This window comes from Cavia porcellus, unplaced genomic scaffold (assembly GCF_034190915.1).
Source record: "Cavia porcellus strain 051 isolate PalLab524CR breed Dunkin Hartley unplaced genomic scaffold, mCavPor4.1 scaffold_6, whole genome shotgun sequence".
NCBI lineage: Eukaryota > Metazoa > Chordata > Mammalia > Rodentia > Caviidae > Cavia > Cavia porcellus.
Window position 1 is genome coordinate 91,439,664 of NW_026947489.1, and position 15,944 is coordinate 91,455,607.

Genomic DNA, 15,944 nt, shown 5'->3' on the forward strand with positions numbered 1-15,944 from the left:
CACAATCCCAGCCCTGGGGAGCGTGTCTGTCTGCAGCAGAGCCCTTGAAGGCCTGCGGAGCCGTTTCACATGAGGTCAGCTCTGCTGGGGGACTTACTGCAGGGGGGCACCTGGGAAAGAGACCTATTGCCAGGGCTCGCAGGCCCATGTGGCACAGGATCTGCTGATGGGCTAGGGGAATCCAATGGGAGCTTACTCAGCGGCTCTGTGGCCTCTCTAACCACCAGGCACCTGAAGCCACCCCTCCCCCAGCCTGGTCCAGTAAGTGCAGGAAGATGGTCTAGGTCAAATTCCAGTCAGGAAGTGAGAATTCACACGCATAGACAGACACACACACACACACCCTCCACTGAGTGAGGAGTTTGGCAAGTCAGATGTAGTGGCATTCACTTGTAACCCCACCACTCTGAAAGACTGAGGCAGGAGGATTCCAACTTTGAGCCTAGCCTGGGCAAATAATGAAAACCTGTCTCAAATATGGGAGAAGCCAGGAGTGGTGGCTCATGCCTGTAATCCCAGCACTTGGGAGGCTGAGGCAGGAGAATCATTTTGAGTTCAAGACCAGCCTGGGATACAAAGTGAGCTCAAGGCCAGCCTGAACTGCACAGAGACCGTCTCAAAAAGATAGGAAAAAAAAAAGGGGGGGGGGGGGGAGCTGGGGACATAGCTCTCTGCAAAAGCCTCAATCCCTAATACATACGAGAGGTGTCCCCCAGAGGTTCCCCATAGACCTCCCAGAGTTAAGACAAAATGGCCAGGTCTGCACAAGGGAGCCCGAGGGATGGGCACAGCCTGAGGCCAGGTGGGGCCAGCTGCACAACTCTGGGCAGGGTCCTTCGCTTGCACACTTATCTGTAAAATGGAACTGAGGCGGCAGGTCTTGGCATCAGGCAAATGCAGGCAGACTCCATCACTTTTGTGTGCAGATTTTGGACCTGCCATCCACTAAGTACAGAAATGGGCTGCCATGTAAATAACGGCTGATGATTGGCTAATCCTCTTCCCTCCCCAGTCAACCCAAGGCTAAGAAGCCAGCAGGAACACCCCCAGGAGTCCCCCAGCAAATGAGGGCCTGAGCCTGCCCTGCTGCTCATTCCCAGGTTTCTGGACTTGTGGCTCTCTTCCGGGACCAAGCAATGTTTTGGAAACTGCCTGCACTGTGATGTGCTGCACTGCCAGGTTGTCAGCTCGGCCCACATTTACCGAATCTGCCGAATGCTGGGTGCAGCTCTGAGTAGGGCATGTAGTGCCAAGACAGCCACGGCCACTGTAGCCTCAGGGGCCAACTCACCTAGTCTAGTGTCTGCTTTTAGACACTGCCTGGAGCAGCTCAGGGGAACCTGTTGCAGTGTGACAGTGCCTGCAGCATTGCCCACAGCAAGCGTGTGCAACACTTGTGAAGTGTGAGGTGTTGTGGCAGGCAGGGTGGGGGTCTGTGTCTTCCTGGTGACCTGGGTCTGGTGGTCCCTAAGCTGTCCTGAGAATTAGTGAAGCCCAGCACCCAGTGTTCCTGGCCTGAGTCGCTGCACAGGGTGGGTTGAGGCCGTGGGGCTGAGGCACCGCGTTTCTGAGTGTGTGCTAGTGACAGTGGTGGCACCCTGGTGCTATCGCTGCTCAAGATTCTACGCAGAACTGCAAGCTGCTTCCTTAAGCCAGTCTCTCCAGAGTTGGGCAGAAAAATACTAGAACTTCTATTTATAGTTAACTCACATAATTGCTTTTGAATGTCTTTGTCTTGATTACAGTAGTACAGTAGTAGTACAAGTGCAACAGCACACCAGAGCACGTGGTCCAAGTCTCATCCTGACAGTGGTCAGCAAGGCCAAAGGGGCCGAGGCCCAGTGTGCGAGGCTGGCCCTCACCTGCGCGCCCAGCGTGAACTGAGGAAGCCCGAACCGCTGCGGCAAACCCCAACCCACACCTGCCTGTACTCGCAGGGTCAAGAGCCCTGCTTGCCAGCAGACACACCCACAGCGCACTCTGGCTCCTTTCAAACCGATCACTTCACCTCCAGAGGCAACACCTTCTGCAACGAAGAAAAGCAGCAGCAAAAGGTTGAAAATAAAAATAAAGCGGACTTTATTTAGAAGATAAAGGTGGTGGGATCAGTTTTGGTTAATAAAGTTGGGCTCAAGTGTTTTAACAGGTCTTTAATGCCATCACACAGACTGGCATGCCAAAGGCATTCTGAATGCCAATTACAGATCAAAGATGCTTCCAAAACCAAGACGCTATTGAAAGCTGATGGAGTTTGGATTTCTCTTAAGGTTGGACTAACACGCTTCTTAAATAGGAAGATTAAATGAGACTGCTTGGTTCAGAGAGTTAAAACACTACACTGAGCGATTCCCTGCCCTTTCTCTCCAAGTCCCTAGGGCAATGATAGTTGCCTCTGACAGCTAAAATGTCAACATTTCAACAGAGGAGGGCTGAGGGCAACTGGAGAGAATGAAGAACAAAATTAATAAGTGTAACTGTATAGGCAGCTGCCACTCGCCACAAACCCAAGTCTAGTCCGACGCCCGTTTTCTTCCCACTTGCACCGACATCTTCCCAAGCAGACTGTCAGGACATTCTGAAGGAATGTGCCGAGGAGACAGGGTGGGGGGCCCGGCCAAGCGCATGCAGGGTACACCCGCATCCAGGCGCGGTGGGCAGTGCCGAGGACTAAGGACAGGGAGCTAGGAGAGAGGGCTAAATGCAAAACCAATGCAGACGTCTGCAAGGCACCAAGACCACAATCCAAGCAGCCGTGGTCTCCTGTCCAGCCGCCGTGGGCCCTGGGAGCGCGCGTGCACCACAGCACGCACCAGCTGCTCCCCTGGAACCACACACGACAAAGCACACGCGAGGTTTTGTTTTCATTGCGGTTCTCGGTGTTCTTTATTCTCCTGCTGCTGTCTAGCTAAGCAGCTCACACAGGACAGACACAGGTAGCACTGAGGAATGATCAGATTATTTGCCTTTCACAAGATTCCTGCCCCTCCTCCCTACGCCCGCTCCAGCCCTATCTACTATCAGGAATGCTTAGTCTAACACCTGCTTCTGAGAGAAACTAAAACAAGGCAGCAGAGCCCAGGCCCCCAGCACAGTGCAGTGGGGCTGGGGAGCTGGTGTCCTCGGCTCTTTTCCTCGGCACCATGGAGTGGCCCTCCTTCAAACACCTGGATTTTTTTTTTTTTTGTACACTGGTTCATAGATCGGCACTTGACTTTGAACCTGGCACCAAAAGGCACAATATCTGATACCCTGTACAAGAGCTATTAGAGATGCTGCCATGAGGTGAGCAAAACCGAGCCAATCCCACTCAGGAACGAAGGCTGCGGGGAGGGGCAAAAAGAAAGACATGGGGGAAAATGCAAGCCTCTGCTAGCATGAGGTCCTGATTTTAATCCTCCTATTAACCAGGAAGCAATTTAGAAAAAACTTCTGTGATGTTTTCCAAAGCAGCATATTCAAAATGCCAGCAAAAAACCTAGTATCTGCTCAACTCAAAGATATGATCAAAGCTCACTGACATTCCTTCTTATTGCTAAGATTCTAAAATTTAGGGTGCCCTGTTCCCCTTGTAAAAGGGAAAATATTCTGATTTATGATCAGCACAGCACATCACACTTTTTAAAAAGTACTAAAGCGTGTGAGTCGGGATGTCTGACACCGCTTCAATGACCTCCACGTTAGTGGACAGACAGACTCCTGGGCGAGCGCCACTGCACCGCTAGGCTCTGGGCGGTGTGCAGACACACACGCCCACTCCGGCCCTTTATGTTAGGTTAGGGTTTTCAAAGTGCAGCAAGAGACCAATACCGCATTGTACTCAATCAAAGAAAAGAGAACAGAAGGCCAAGCAGTTTCCAAATGGTTATTTTATCAGATTGTTTGAACATTAAATTTATCCTCATTTGCAATCCAAAATAGTGACCTGAAGTTGGCTGTTTTGTGTGTGTGTCTATTTACTTTTATCATGTATTTCTTTTCTAATGTCTTTGGCACAATTGTTGCTGGGGGCATTCAGACTGCCACAATACAAGTCAGGAGAGAGCTTTGATTTTCTGCTGCCAATTTTGAGCATTTAGAATTTGGTTGGGCTGTGGCTCTTTAGTCTCTGAAGTCTGCGTTTTAATTTCCTCTACCCTCTACCTCGGAGTTCCTTCTCCCCCCTCCTACATTCACAGTTGAGCCGTATTCTCAGGAAAGGCGCTTTGAGGGAGATACCAGGTAGAAGCCCTGATGGTGGTCAGTGTTTCCCTAGAGTAATTAAAAAAACAAACAAAAACCAAACCTAAACAGCGTCTTTCCTTTTTTTCCTTTTAAACATCTCTTGTGCTGCATCAGTAGACAGAACTTCGGTTAGTTTATGAAATGCAACATCTAACCCTCGCTTTCTGGGAAAAAGAAACCGCAATGACTTGAAGTTGAGAATGTGGGTCCCGCCGCACTCACACACACTCATTCTCAGACCCTAGTGCCCCTGCCCCCTCCTCCCACAGGCACACAGGCCCGCGCACAGGGACAGCGGAGGCGCCCGCGACCAGCTCCCTTCTCCTCAGTAGCACAGCCAGGCCGCCTCGCAGCACAGCACGCAGCAGGGCCAGCCTCCGCCCGACCCAGCCGCGGCGCTCGGCTCGCCGCAGACACAGAAGCCAGCCCCAGCCTCCGAAGAGCCAGCGTCGCCGGCACACCCGCGCCTCTCCTCCAGGCTGGCCTCGTCTGTCGGGGTCTCCTAGAAGTCAGTGCTCGCTGAGCTCCCCAACAGCGCTGCGGCTGCGGCGGCGGCTGCTGCGGCAGGATTTCAATGTGGTGTGTTTCAAGCCTCACTCACTCACCCTCTCACTCCCAAACACTCAGCATCCGTGCACACTCCTCACTTCCGGGTTTGTCAAAAGATTGGAGATTTCCAGTGGGGGTCTCAGGTTGTCATCCCAACGGTAGCAGATCTAGAAACAGAAAGGGAAGGAGATTAGCGCCGGGAGTGTGGAATGCCAGTACCCTCTCACTGTGTCCACACCGCAGCGCCGGTCAGCACAGAGGCCGCAGGCGGCCAGCTGTACCGGGACCCTTTAGCCTAACTAAGGGTCGCTCAGAGTAGGGGAAACCCTACGTCCCAAAGATAGATTAGACACCCTAGACAGCATCTTCTGGTGGGCTCAGCAGTGTCCACAAGCTCTGCAGTAAAAGGACAAGGCCAGCTGGGGCAGCACAGGCCTGGCACCCCTGCACTCAGGACGCTAGGGCAAGAGGGCCAAAGCTGGAGGGCAGCATGGGCAACGTAGCAAGAACTGGTCTCCAAATAAAAATGGAACAAAGCACTGGGGATGTAGCTCAGGGTGAAGGCGCTGGGTTCAACCTCCATCACAAAATAAAACCCAAGAGGAGAGAGTGGCCAAGGGCAGAGCATTGGGTACAGTATTTGACTGGCAAGGACAAAGTCCTGGGTTCACAGGAAGGAAGCAGAAGCACAAAGGAGGATTATGGGAGAATGCCTTGGCCAATGGTCTTCCTAGGGCCCACACATTCTTGGAATTTCACCCTTGACCTTGTAAGTTCTGCTGTCCATCACCACAATGAATCCAATGTTTGGCTCTAGGAAAGACTGAGGTTGCCTGACTGCCACTAGAGCAAAGGCAACTACGTGGGAAAGAATACAAAAATACGCGAAGGCAGCCTCACAGCAGGGCTGAGGAAAACACCACTGCCGCCCAGACAGCTAGGGCGAGCGATGGAGACGCTCACCAAGCTTGGTTCTTCAGTTTCCTCAGTTCTTTAGTTGCCCATGTCGCAAGAGTTTTCGCTTTGTTAGTCTTCGATCTCCGCCCTTCCGTTAACAGTTCATGGATCATTGGCCTAGCTTCTACTAATTTCAGGACATCCTTCCCGAAGGCTGTACACAAGTCCCTGTATAAACCAACACACCCGAGGATGAGCTCCCGCCCGTCCCACCGGCGCCCTGGCCTGCGCCTGCCCAGTGCTGAGCAGCTGGCTGTGGGCTTCTTCCTCATTCAGCATTCACTTACTCTGTAAAGGCGGAAGGCACTTTAGAGATAAACACAGGGCCACTTTAGAGGGGCAGGATGGCCTGCCCAAGGTTAATCAGCTAATTCACAGTAAAAAACAAAGAAAGAATCACAACTGGTATCTAGGTCTGTGAGAGCTAAAAACCAGTGTTTTTCTAGAAATGCTCAAAAGACACTAAACAGTCCAGCGGGGAGAATGAAGGAATCAGTCATCATTTTAGAGTACCCAAAATATGACACTATGGGTTCTGGAAGGACACTTCCTGGGGGCCTGGAACGTGGCACAATGATAGAGCACTTGCCTGGCACACTAAGGCCCTGAGCTGAGCCCCAGTACAACAACAACAACAACAAAAACCCTCCACGCCTCAGGGGTGAGCTGGTGATGCCCCCTGCACTGCTCCAGCCTTCTCATTTCCCATGGGCACTGATCCCTATGCAGCCCCCGGAAGCGGGGACAGCTTACCCTATCAGGCCAGCAGCACAGGCCACTACTCCATCCGTATGATCTTCGTCTCCAGCGATGTGGTCAATGAAAGACAGAATAAATTCTACTCTTGGCTGTACCAGCATCACATCCGCTAGGGAAGAAAGAGGAGGGTAACAAGTTTGTTCCGCAGTCTGCAAGACTCTCCTCACAATCTCCAGCTGCTCTACCCGTGGCACAGGACCCCCAGACAGATACTGCATGATTCCTCAGCCTAGGATGTCATTTCACAAGCCAGCAGAGGAAAAGAATATCCCTCTGAAATAAGCAGATGTCACTCCAAGAGAACAAATGCAATGCTTTCCTCCAAGTCCTCAACGATCAGGAGCAAGGGCACCAGCATCTCCCCACTGGTAACAGAAACACAGCGGGAGCAGTCACTCAACAACTGCCACTCGTGGCTGGTCCAAAAGCTATCAGCAGTTCTGCTGCCGTTTTTGCTGAACAGTCTTGCTGGATCTCCTTTTGTGCAAAGGCTCAAGAAGTTAAAAAAAAAAAGTTCAAAATAGCTGGGGGTGGCAGCACACGCCTGTACTCCCAGCACTGCGGGGGGCCAACACAGGAGGGTCACTGGGAATTTGAGGCCAGCCTGAACCATACTGGGAGACCCTGTCTCAAGGAACAAAAAAGCAATGGGAAGAAAAACAGAGGAAAGGGGAGAAGAAACATGACAACCTGTACCATGCCCATGCCTCCCTCTCCTCCTGAGTAACAGGCCACGCCAAAGGACACACCCCATCTGGCCAATGCACAAGGGCCGGGGACTGGGGGGGCGGGCTGTGCACTCACGGTGTACATTCTCTTGGTCTCCCTTCAGTCCCTGCACGATGCCGGTGTAAGCTTCCAGGCAGCCTTCTCTGAGCTCGTTGAGATAATCCACCATGTCATAGTCCGACTGGAAGAGAGAAAGCTCCATCACACCACGTACTGGGGACTCTGTCAGCCGAGAGTCCTACTCCTCCAAGAGAGCTGACTTCGTGAGGAGCAGACAGCACCACGCTTACCTTGTCCACCTGGGCTTGGGAGGCCTGCTGCAGAGTATTAAGCACAACCTCTAGGTATTTTTTAAACTCTCCACCGATTGCAAGAGCAATATCACCAAACACCGACAGAATCTGCGGCTTCACAGACCTGTGGACATTCTCATTCTGGCAAGATAAAAACACTCAATTAACAAATGTCAAAATCCATTTGGTCCACAGACCCCAGAAACTGTGTATGTACACAAAAATTAACGGCCATTGTTGGATAGTGAGGTGAAATGTTCTCTTTTCCTTTGTCTTTTTCTGTCCCTCCCTAAAATAGAGCACACAGTCCTTTTAAATGACTTCACAAACTTTATAATAAACTGTGAAGACAAATAGTTCTCTTCTTCCTAATCCGAAGTCAACTTCCTGGGACCCTGAGGCTCCCCGTGGTGGATCCTGACCCCTGCTCAGAAGCCTGGCTCGATGGCAGCACACAACACTCACCCCCAGGTTCTCCAGCAGTAGCTGCATCACCTCATCACAGAAAGGTAAGATGTTGGACTGAAGAGCCCGGCACAGGTCTCCTACCAAGCCCACGGCTGCCAAGCAAACCTGCAAGGGACCAGGAAGTCATCTCGAGGCGTGCCTTTTCCCCACTGCTTTACCAACAGACCCAGAAGCAGGAGCCCCCTCCCCCGAGACCTGGGAGAGCAGGGACTAGGGCCAGTGGAAACACCGTTGAGGCCACCAGTGGGGCCAAAGTGGGGTATGGTGGTAGTTTAGAGAAGGCGTTGGTTTTTCAGGGTGCTGAGGGTGTTAACTCTGTGGCCACCCTTGCTTCAGTACTGCCCAGGCAGTGACCTCAGGTCCCTCTCCTGGTGGACCCCACAGCCTGCGCTCCAGACTCCTCACTGGCCAGACAGGCAGACAACAAACATCACAGAGGAATAATTGCGGAGTGCACCAGAACCCCACTTCTCTGTGCCATCCTGATGACCAGTCAGAAATGAGGGTCTACTGAGGGCTGGGACATAGCTCAGAGCTGATCCCCAGCACCACCAAAACCAAACGGCCTATTCTGAAAAGCACAGCCTACCTGGTACTCAGCATAATTCTTCAAACCGATGCCCAGGAAGGGTTTGAAGGCATCCATATATTTAAGGAACTCGCCGCCCAACACTGCAGTGAAACAAACTTTAACTGATGACCCATGCAGGCTATCAGATCTCCCAAAACACACTCTCTGCAGGACAGCTTGGTGGCTACCTCGTCCAGGACCCCAATTCTCACACCGACAATACCAACCCTGCACAGGGTGCAATGTAATTTTGGCTAAAACAAAGCAGCACGGCCCTAAGGGACTTAGGCAGGGCGGGGTGGCCACTCTGAACTGGGCCTGGACACAGCCTCTTTCCCCAACCCATCTGGTTACAAGGTCTTCAGCTTTGCCTGAGGGCCCCAGGCAGCTCCTCCCAGAGGGCTCCGTAGGCCCCCAGCCGTCCCAGGAACCAGAATTAACTTCCTTGTCCTTTTCACGCTGCCAGGCCAGCTGCCTTTAGGTGGTGGCCTCAGTGACACATTCCCGAGTCCTCCTGAAGAAGACAGCAGGCCACTGAGGTGCTCCATAACGGGATTGAGCGGCCTTCAGAGAATCCAAGTCAAATCCCCACCCTGAGCTGTGCATGGCCAGACCTGGAACCATCAGCAAACCCGCTGGATTCCTGGAAACCACTCCATGCTGCATTGCACCCCACACAAGCACCGCCGAGTCAGGAAACCCAAGTCCCAAGCAACACAACCAAATCAGGCAGTACCAGGTGGCAGGAAAGACCTAGAATCTTGCCTTCTCCAATCCTGACAGGAGCCCAAGCCCTCCAAAACAAGGTGCGTTTAATGGGGAGGGCTTTGGAGGACTACACATAGCTAAGTTCCCCTCAGAAAGTCAATAACCTTAGGGGCAGGCTGGCTCCACAATGACTTAGCCCTGTAGCCGTATGATCGGGGTTAAGCTGGATCTGGTTAGGAAGTCATTCACAACCCAGTGAAGAACTATTTTTTGCAGACGCTTTCAAGGCATGACTGCACCTGCCCCACCTAGCACCGTGGCCCACCTTCCACCAGGGTGCTGACAGCCATCAGGGCATCCTCCTGCACGCCCCCGGAGCCGGCTGTGCTCTGGAACATCCTCAGCAGGGAGGCCATGACCACGTCAGAGATCTGCAGGGCGTCCTGGTGCTGCACCTTCCGCAGGACGTTCTGTGGGAGGAGCACAGTATGGCAGCCGTTGGCCGCACACCCGCCACCCCAACACTGCGCCCGTCCCTCCCGGGCCAGAAGTCGCTGCAGAGACAGAAACCGACCAAGGTACATGAGATCTAATCCTCAGGGCGTGGAGCCACCACTTTGGCATCCGTGTCTGTGGGACAAATCCCTGTCTGTAACCCCTGCATCCAAGTCTCACAAGCACAACTGTTCAGTGATCTCAGTGTTAGAGGAAGTCATTTTAAGAATCTTACAAAGCAAACAAAAAGCAGCCCTTCTTGGTGCTGACCCCTTTAGAGATGATGGTCTATGAAGTGTGCTGCTCTTGTTTATGGAGAGCCCTGGGGACAGAGCTCCATCGCCAGTCCTTTCTATTTTGGACAAACTCTCACTATCTTTAGGGCAGCCTCAAACTTGCTATCCTCCTGCCTCAGCTTCCTGGCAGCTGGGATCACAGCTGGGTGACCACACCCAACGGGAACCACCTGGTCCCTTCCAAGTGCATGCATTCTCGTCCCACTTCCCTCTCATCTCCTGTCTGTCTGCTCCAGCTCCTGTCCCCGAACTGTCCCTACAGTTATCTGATGAGAAATAGGCTCTCTGAATGCTCACGCTTTCAAACACAAAGTCTGGGCAGAGAGAGTGCACAGGTAGGCTGCCCTAGTTAGCTCGCTGAACATGAAAAGCCAGGCCCTACTCAAGCTTCAGACAAGCAGCTCCAGAATTTTCCTTTTGTCCTTTGCTAGCAAAGGGAACAGTTCCTCAGCTAATTCCTAGGCCAAGAGCCACATTTCACTTTCCTTTTTTCCCAGTGTCACTTGAAAAAGACTCTCTGCTGTGAACACCAGGCACTGTACGTGCCATGATATGAAAGCTCCTGACAGCAAACGTGTCAAAAGCTGACAGCAGCAGCCCAGGTTGCATCTCCAACTAAAGGAGCTGTAGCTGGGAACCAAATGTGACCCAAGCCCTGACAGCCTCCCCAAAGCAAGACTGAAGGCTGCCGGCCCTGCCCGGCCGTACAGGGAGGGCCCAGCATCTGAGTGGCCTCCTTGCTGCCCTGCAGAGGACACACAGGGCTTTTTGGGCACTGGGAAAGGGACCCGGCAAGGCCTCTCTCCATCAGCAGCACCCACATGGTCCAGAGCTGCCCCGCTCAGACGGACGGCTAAGAAACGTCAAGGGCAAGGACCTGTCCTACCTGGAGCGTGGCGCAGAGTAAAGACTGCAGGTCATTAAACTGGATCCTGTCAGATGTGCTTTGGATATGTGACTGCAAGGGAAGAAGAAAACACCATGGGCTGACGAAACTCCCCACTTCTGCCGGACTGCCCAGGAGCCTTAAAATCCTCACCAATGCCAAAGTAGGAAAGTGAACACACACACTGTGACAACTTAAATGTAAATATTAAACACCAGTGGTCTTTCTCTCTTCTCCAAATCAGGGTGTCTCGCCTGTACCCCAGGCTGGACTTGTGCTCACATCAATCCTCCTGCCCCTGCCTCCCAAGTGCTGGGATTGCAGGTGTGCATCACCATGCCCAAAGACAATGATTTGTTTTAATCTGGTTTTTAGTATTGAGGAGTCAACACAGGACCATTCCTCAAGGCTGTTTCACACACGTAATCCCTGAGAAAATACACACTTAAAACACCGAAAAAGAGTAGCAGCCCTGCAAGGAGAGTTCCGCTCCCGGACGTGAGCCGGGCCTTACCTCCATCTGCAGCACCTGCTGCAGCCGCTCCATGATGACCAGAGTCGTCTTCTGGACTGCAGGGTAGCAGTCCTTGGCGCTATTCTTCACGATCTCCATGAGCGATTCATATGCGGAGCTCCTTAGGTTGTTCTGGTGGCCGTCGGGCCTGTAAGGGACACACATCAAAACCTGAAAGCCTCAACTGCCAGGACTGAGCAGGAGGAGTGGAAACGCTGTGGTAATGTAGATTTTTCTCTCTCCAGAAACAGGAAACAAACAGACTTGAGTCTGACAACCCAGTATCTAAGAATCAATCTTCTTTAACACAGGTGTTGTTTATTTCACTGAGTATATTCAAGTCGAATCCATTTATCTATCAAAGTGCCCAGTTAGTCTTCTTTACAGCTTAGCAGTCCTCCACTGTACGGAAACACCCCGTCTTTTTTACCCATGCCTCAGTCAGTGAACATTTTAGACTGCTCCCTAGACCCGGCTATCGCAGACTGCTGCTGTAAACGTGAGTGTGCACACACCACAGTGGGTGTGACGTTTTTAACTCTTCTGGGAAGACATGCAGAAGGGGACTAGCTGGGTTGAATGGGATCTCCCCCCACTAGACTTTTGAGGAATACTACACTGATTTCCCCAGTGGTTGCACCAGTCTGTACTCCCACCAACAGTGAAGAAGGGGTCCTTTGTCCCCATAGCCCCTCCAGCATTTGTTATTGCTTGATTTAAGAACCAGAATTGAATTTTTATTTTATTTTTTGTGTACCAGGGATCAAACTCACAACCTTGCATTTGCCAGGCAGGTGCTTACACCACTGAGCTAAACCCCAGGCCCAAGAATCAAAATTTTAATTCCTCTAAGCCAATGGCTATGTTTACAATGGTCTCTGGAGCTGATTAAAATTCAGAACGGCCCCTTGGGGAAAACACTGTATTTAAAAGGTGGAACGGGCCAAGGTGGCAAAGGACCCAGGTGGAACAGCCAAGTGGCTGCCTGACTGCTGCTGCCTCGGCTCACATACCAGCATCTCCGAAGGACCCATCCTGAGAGCTAGATCCCAATGTACCCAAGAGTGCAGGCGGGGCACAGAGAGGCCACTGGATCTCCAGGGTTTTAACTTCATCAGAAGGTCAATTTATAATGTTCTGCTGTGACCAGGAGGCGACGGAAACTCGCCTCCTGAAGGGTATGCATGGGGGCAACTCTCAGGGACTTCACCTGGTCCACCCCTTCTGCCAGGCTGGCTTGCTCCCTGCCTCCTGGCTGTGGTGAGCTGAGCTCTTCCCCACCACGCCCGTGTCTCTGCTCCTCCCTGCCTCACCACAGGCCTGAACGCAAGGGGCCACCAAGCATGGACTGAGACCCCTGCATCGGGAGACCAAGCCTTTCTCCTCTTCTAAGTCTCTTTTGGTTCCTTGGTCACAGGGATGGAAAGCTAACATGGTAACTATGAAGTAGGACCCACAAATTTTTTGGTCAAGGTAATCCAAGTGACACCTTACAGGGATCTTTATTCGTCTACAGTGTTTGTACAGAGCCTGCCAGTCTGCAACTGCAAGCAGCAGATCTGCAAGAGATGTTGCTGTGGAGTCCCGAGCATAGCAAGGACGAGTTAGCCAAGCATGGAAAGGCTGCCGCTCAGGCCTTCCTGAGTTCGCTTTACCCACAGCTTCCATCACACAGGAAGGACTACAGGGCGTTCCCAGACGAGTCCCTTTATAAACCAGCTACTTGAACACTTAAGTTCTTCATCCAATGTCGCAAGTGACAGTGACCTCACAATCCCAGGGTAGGCATAGTTTCCACTTAGTCTTCCCCCTCTTTTATTTAAACTCCATCAAGGCCCCTGAATTCGCAGCCTTGCCTCCCTTCCCTCCCGTGGGCTCAGTTACCTGTCCGTGGTCTCCAGCAGCTTCTGAACTATGAGCTCAAAAGAAGAGGACAAGCAATAGGTGGCTGGTTCTTCTTGATCATCAGCTACATCAGCAGCCTCATAAGCAGCTTCAGCCAAACTGGAGAAAGCCTAGATGCACACGGATTAGTGTTAGTCTCCCAAGAAGCCCCAAGGGTCACCTCATTGTCCCTTAGGGCACAATCATCAATGCTCTTCTCCAAAGGACCCACAAATTTTTTGGTCAAGGTAATCCAAGTGACACCTTACAGGAATCTTTATTCGTCTACAGTGTTTGTACAGAGCCTGCCAGTCTGCAACCGCAAGCAGCAGAGCACCTTGCCTAGCGCCAGCCACCATCCATCCTTCTGCTCGTAGGAAGCCACCAGCCAAACCCCACCTTCCACGCAGCCCACGCCAGCCCAGTGGCTGGCCACCTACTGTCCTCCTCCCAACCCTCACTCAGCAGTGGCACTTCTTGTGACCAACCACTTTACTTCAGTCAGGACTTTTTGTCCCTGAGCAATTCAAGGAAGAAAAGTCTCCCTGCTGGGTTATGACTGCTCTAAGCGCTTCTGGGACTGGGCACCACGAGTCTACGGCCCCTGTGGGCTCCTGCAATTGGCATCTCCCCCACATCTCAATCCAAGACTCAGAAAGGCAACCGCTCCGAACAGGCCTTCCAGGAGAGCACATCGCACCCTCCCGCACCGCCCCCTCTCCTGCCAAGGAGAGCAGGATCCCTCACCCAGCACACGTTGGAAGCCACGCGGGGCTCGGCACTGAGGCCCTCGATCAGACACTGCAGCAGGGGTGCCAAGTAGACATCATTAATGGCAGCTTCGGGGAGCAGCTCACAGATCCTGCCCACCGTCCACGCAGTTGTGTCTCGGACGACCACGCTGGGGTCCTTCATTAATTCTATTAGGGTGGGCATAGCCTGAAACACAGCACAGAGAGCCCCAATGACACCGTGTGTGGGCACCGGCTACTCAGAGGAAGATGGGGTTCACTCCAAGGTGGTTCTGAGACTTCAAAGTCTCAGCAGTGTGCTGTGCAGAGCCCCGCACGCCTCACCAACCCCAGAGTACGAGTAAAAGCCTGGGCGGATTTTCAGCACTTTATGCACAGTTACTCGGGTAGAGACTCCGAGACCCTGTCATGATGGCAGCTGATACAACATGAAACCGAGTGCTGTATGTGTGAGATGCAATTAAAATGCATTCTTACACCCTACACTGGCAACATAATCAGCATCACATCAATGTCAATCTCATCCAAAGCACGGAATAATTATGCACTCATCAACAACTGTGAGGCAGATGGTGTGCACCTATAATCCCTGCTACTTGGGAGGCTGAGCGAGGCAAGCTTTAAGGTTTGAAGTCAGTACAACTCCGAATTCCCCACGATGACTGACCATCATGTTACGTGGAAAATGTACCAATAAATGCAATTTAAAAACAATCAAGTCTGAGGTCAGCCTGGGTAACTTGGGAATGCCTTGTCTGAAAGAAGATTTAGGCTGGATGTGGTGGCATACACCTATAATCCCAGTACTTGGGAGGCTGAGGCAAGAGGATCGCTGCAAGTTCGAGGCCAGGCTGGGCTACATAGTAAGTTCGAGGATAGCACGGACTACATAGTGAGACCATCATCAACCCCTACCCCCAAAAATGACCTGGAGGGGAGCTCAGTGGTAGACCATTTGCCAGACAGCATGCAGAAGACCCCAGATTCAATCCCCAATAGTGTGAGAAAAAAGTATATAAAAACATTGCCCCTACCAATATCACATGACTCTCTGGAAGTAACTTTTACAGATGAGTATTTTTTTTAACAAAATTACAACACACTCAAGCAATCGGCACAGCTTACTTTACCTGTATGACTAGTGGTTTGAGCTGAGTGGGCTCTGGGCCTTCTAGGATGCTGCCGAAGGCCATCACGGCGGCATCCCGGTACCGCCAGTCCGGGTTCTTGATGTGCTCCTTGATAAAGGGGAGGACATGCGGCACTATGTCGTCCTCACAGCAGGTGGACAGAAGCATGAGGCACACACCGGCTGCCTTGCAGGGGTTCCAATCATCATCATCATCGTTCTCGTCCTGTGAGACAATTTGTGACAAGGGAAGCTGGTATTCAAATCACTGTTTTGGCCAGGCGTGTGGGGCATGCCTATGATCCCAGCACTCGGGAGGCTGAAGCAGGAGGGTCTGCATTGCTGAGAGATTCAGGCCAGCCTGGGCTACAGGGAGTTCAGCCTACACAGCAAGACTCTCAAAAAACTAAAAGAAAAAACAAACAAAAAACCAAAACCAAACAAAATGGCATTCGATTCCCAGTATCAAAGAATAAAAAAAAAAAAAAAGGCAAAATCCATTCAGGACCCTCGCTGTCTCTCAGGAGCTATCCTATTCCCCATTCCTTCTGTTCCAAGAAATTTTCAGGTTTTTTTTTGGTACCGGGGATCGAATTCACTACCTTGTGCTTGCCAGACAGGTGCTTGTGCCACTGAGCTAAATCCCTGGCTCAGTGATTTTTTTAAGAGCAGGAAAATTGCCAGGGATTCAGCTCAGTGGTACAAGCACCTGCCTCCCAAGGGTGAGGTTGTG

General features: G+C 51.9%; 1 protein-coding gene across 1 annotated transcript in view; it reads right to left on the minus strand.

Annotated features, from left to right (window-relative positions):
- Nucleotides 1-2,055: 2,055 nt before the first annotated feature.
- The window catches only part of Kpnb1 (karyopherin subunit beta 1), a 28,718-nt gene continuing 14,829 nt past the window's right edge, over nucleotides 2,056-15,944 (minus strand). The window contains exons 10-22 of the mRNA XM_003467064.5: nucleotides 15,213-15,437; nucleotides 14,078-14,269; nucleotides 13,331-13,461; nucleotides 11,447-11,594; nucleotides 10,933-11,004; nucleotides 9,581-9,725; nucleotides 8,566-8,648; nucleotides 7,974-8,081; nucleotides 7,506-7,649; nucleotides 7,291-7,396; nucleotides 6,481-6,595; nucleotides 5,734-5,895; nucleotides 2,056-4,937 (exon numbers count right to left, since the gene is read on the minus strand). Of these exons, the coding sequence (XP_003467112.2) occupies nucleotide 4,937; nucleotides 5,734-5,895; nucleotides 6,481-6,595; nucleotides 7,291-7,396; nucleotides 7,506-7,649; nucleotides 7,974-8,081; nucleotides 8,566-8,648; nucleotides 9,581-9,725; nucleotides 10,933-11,004; nucleotides 11,447-11,594; nucleotides 13,331-13,461; nucleotides 14,078-14,269; nucleotides 15,213-15,437 (1,632 nt within the window). The 3' untranslated portion in view covers nucleotides 2,056-4,936. The remainder of the gene's footprint in view (nucleotides 4,938-5,733; nucleotides 5,896-6,480; nucleotides 6,596-7,290; nucleotides 7,397-7,505; nucleotides 7,650-7,973; nucleotides 8,082-8,565; nucleotides 8,649-9,580; nucleotides 9,726-10,932; nucleotides 11,005-11,446; nucleotides 11,595-13,330; nucleotides 13,462-14,077; nucleotides 14,270-15,212; nucleotides 15,438-15,944) is intronic.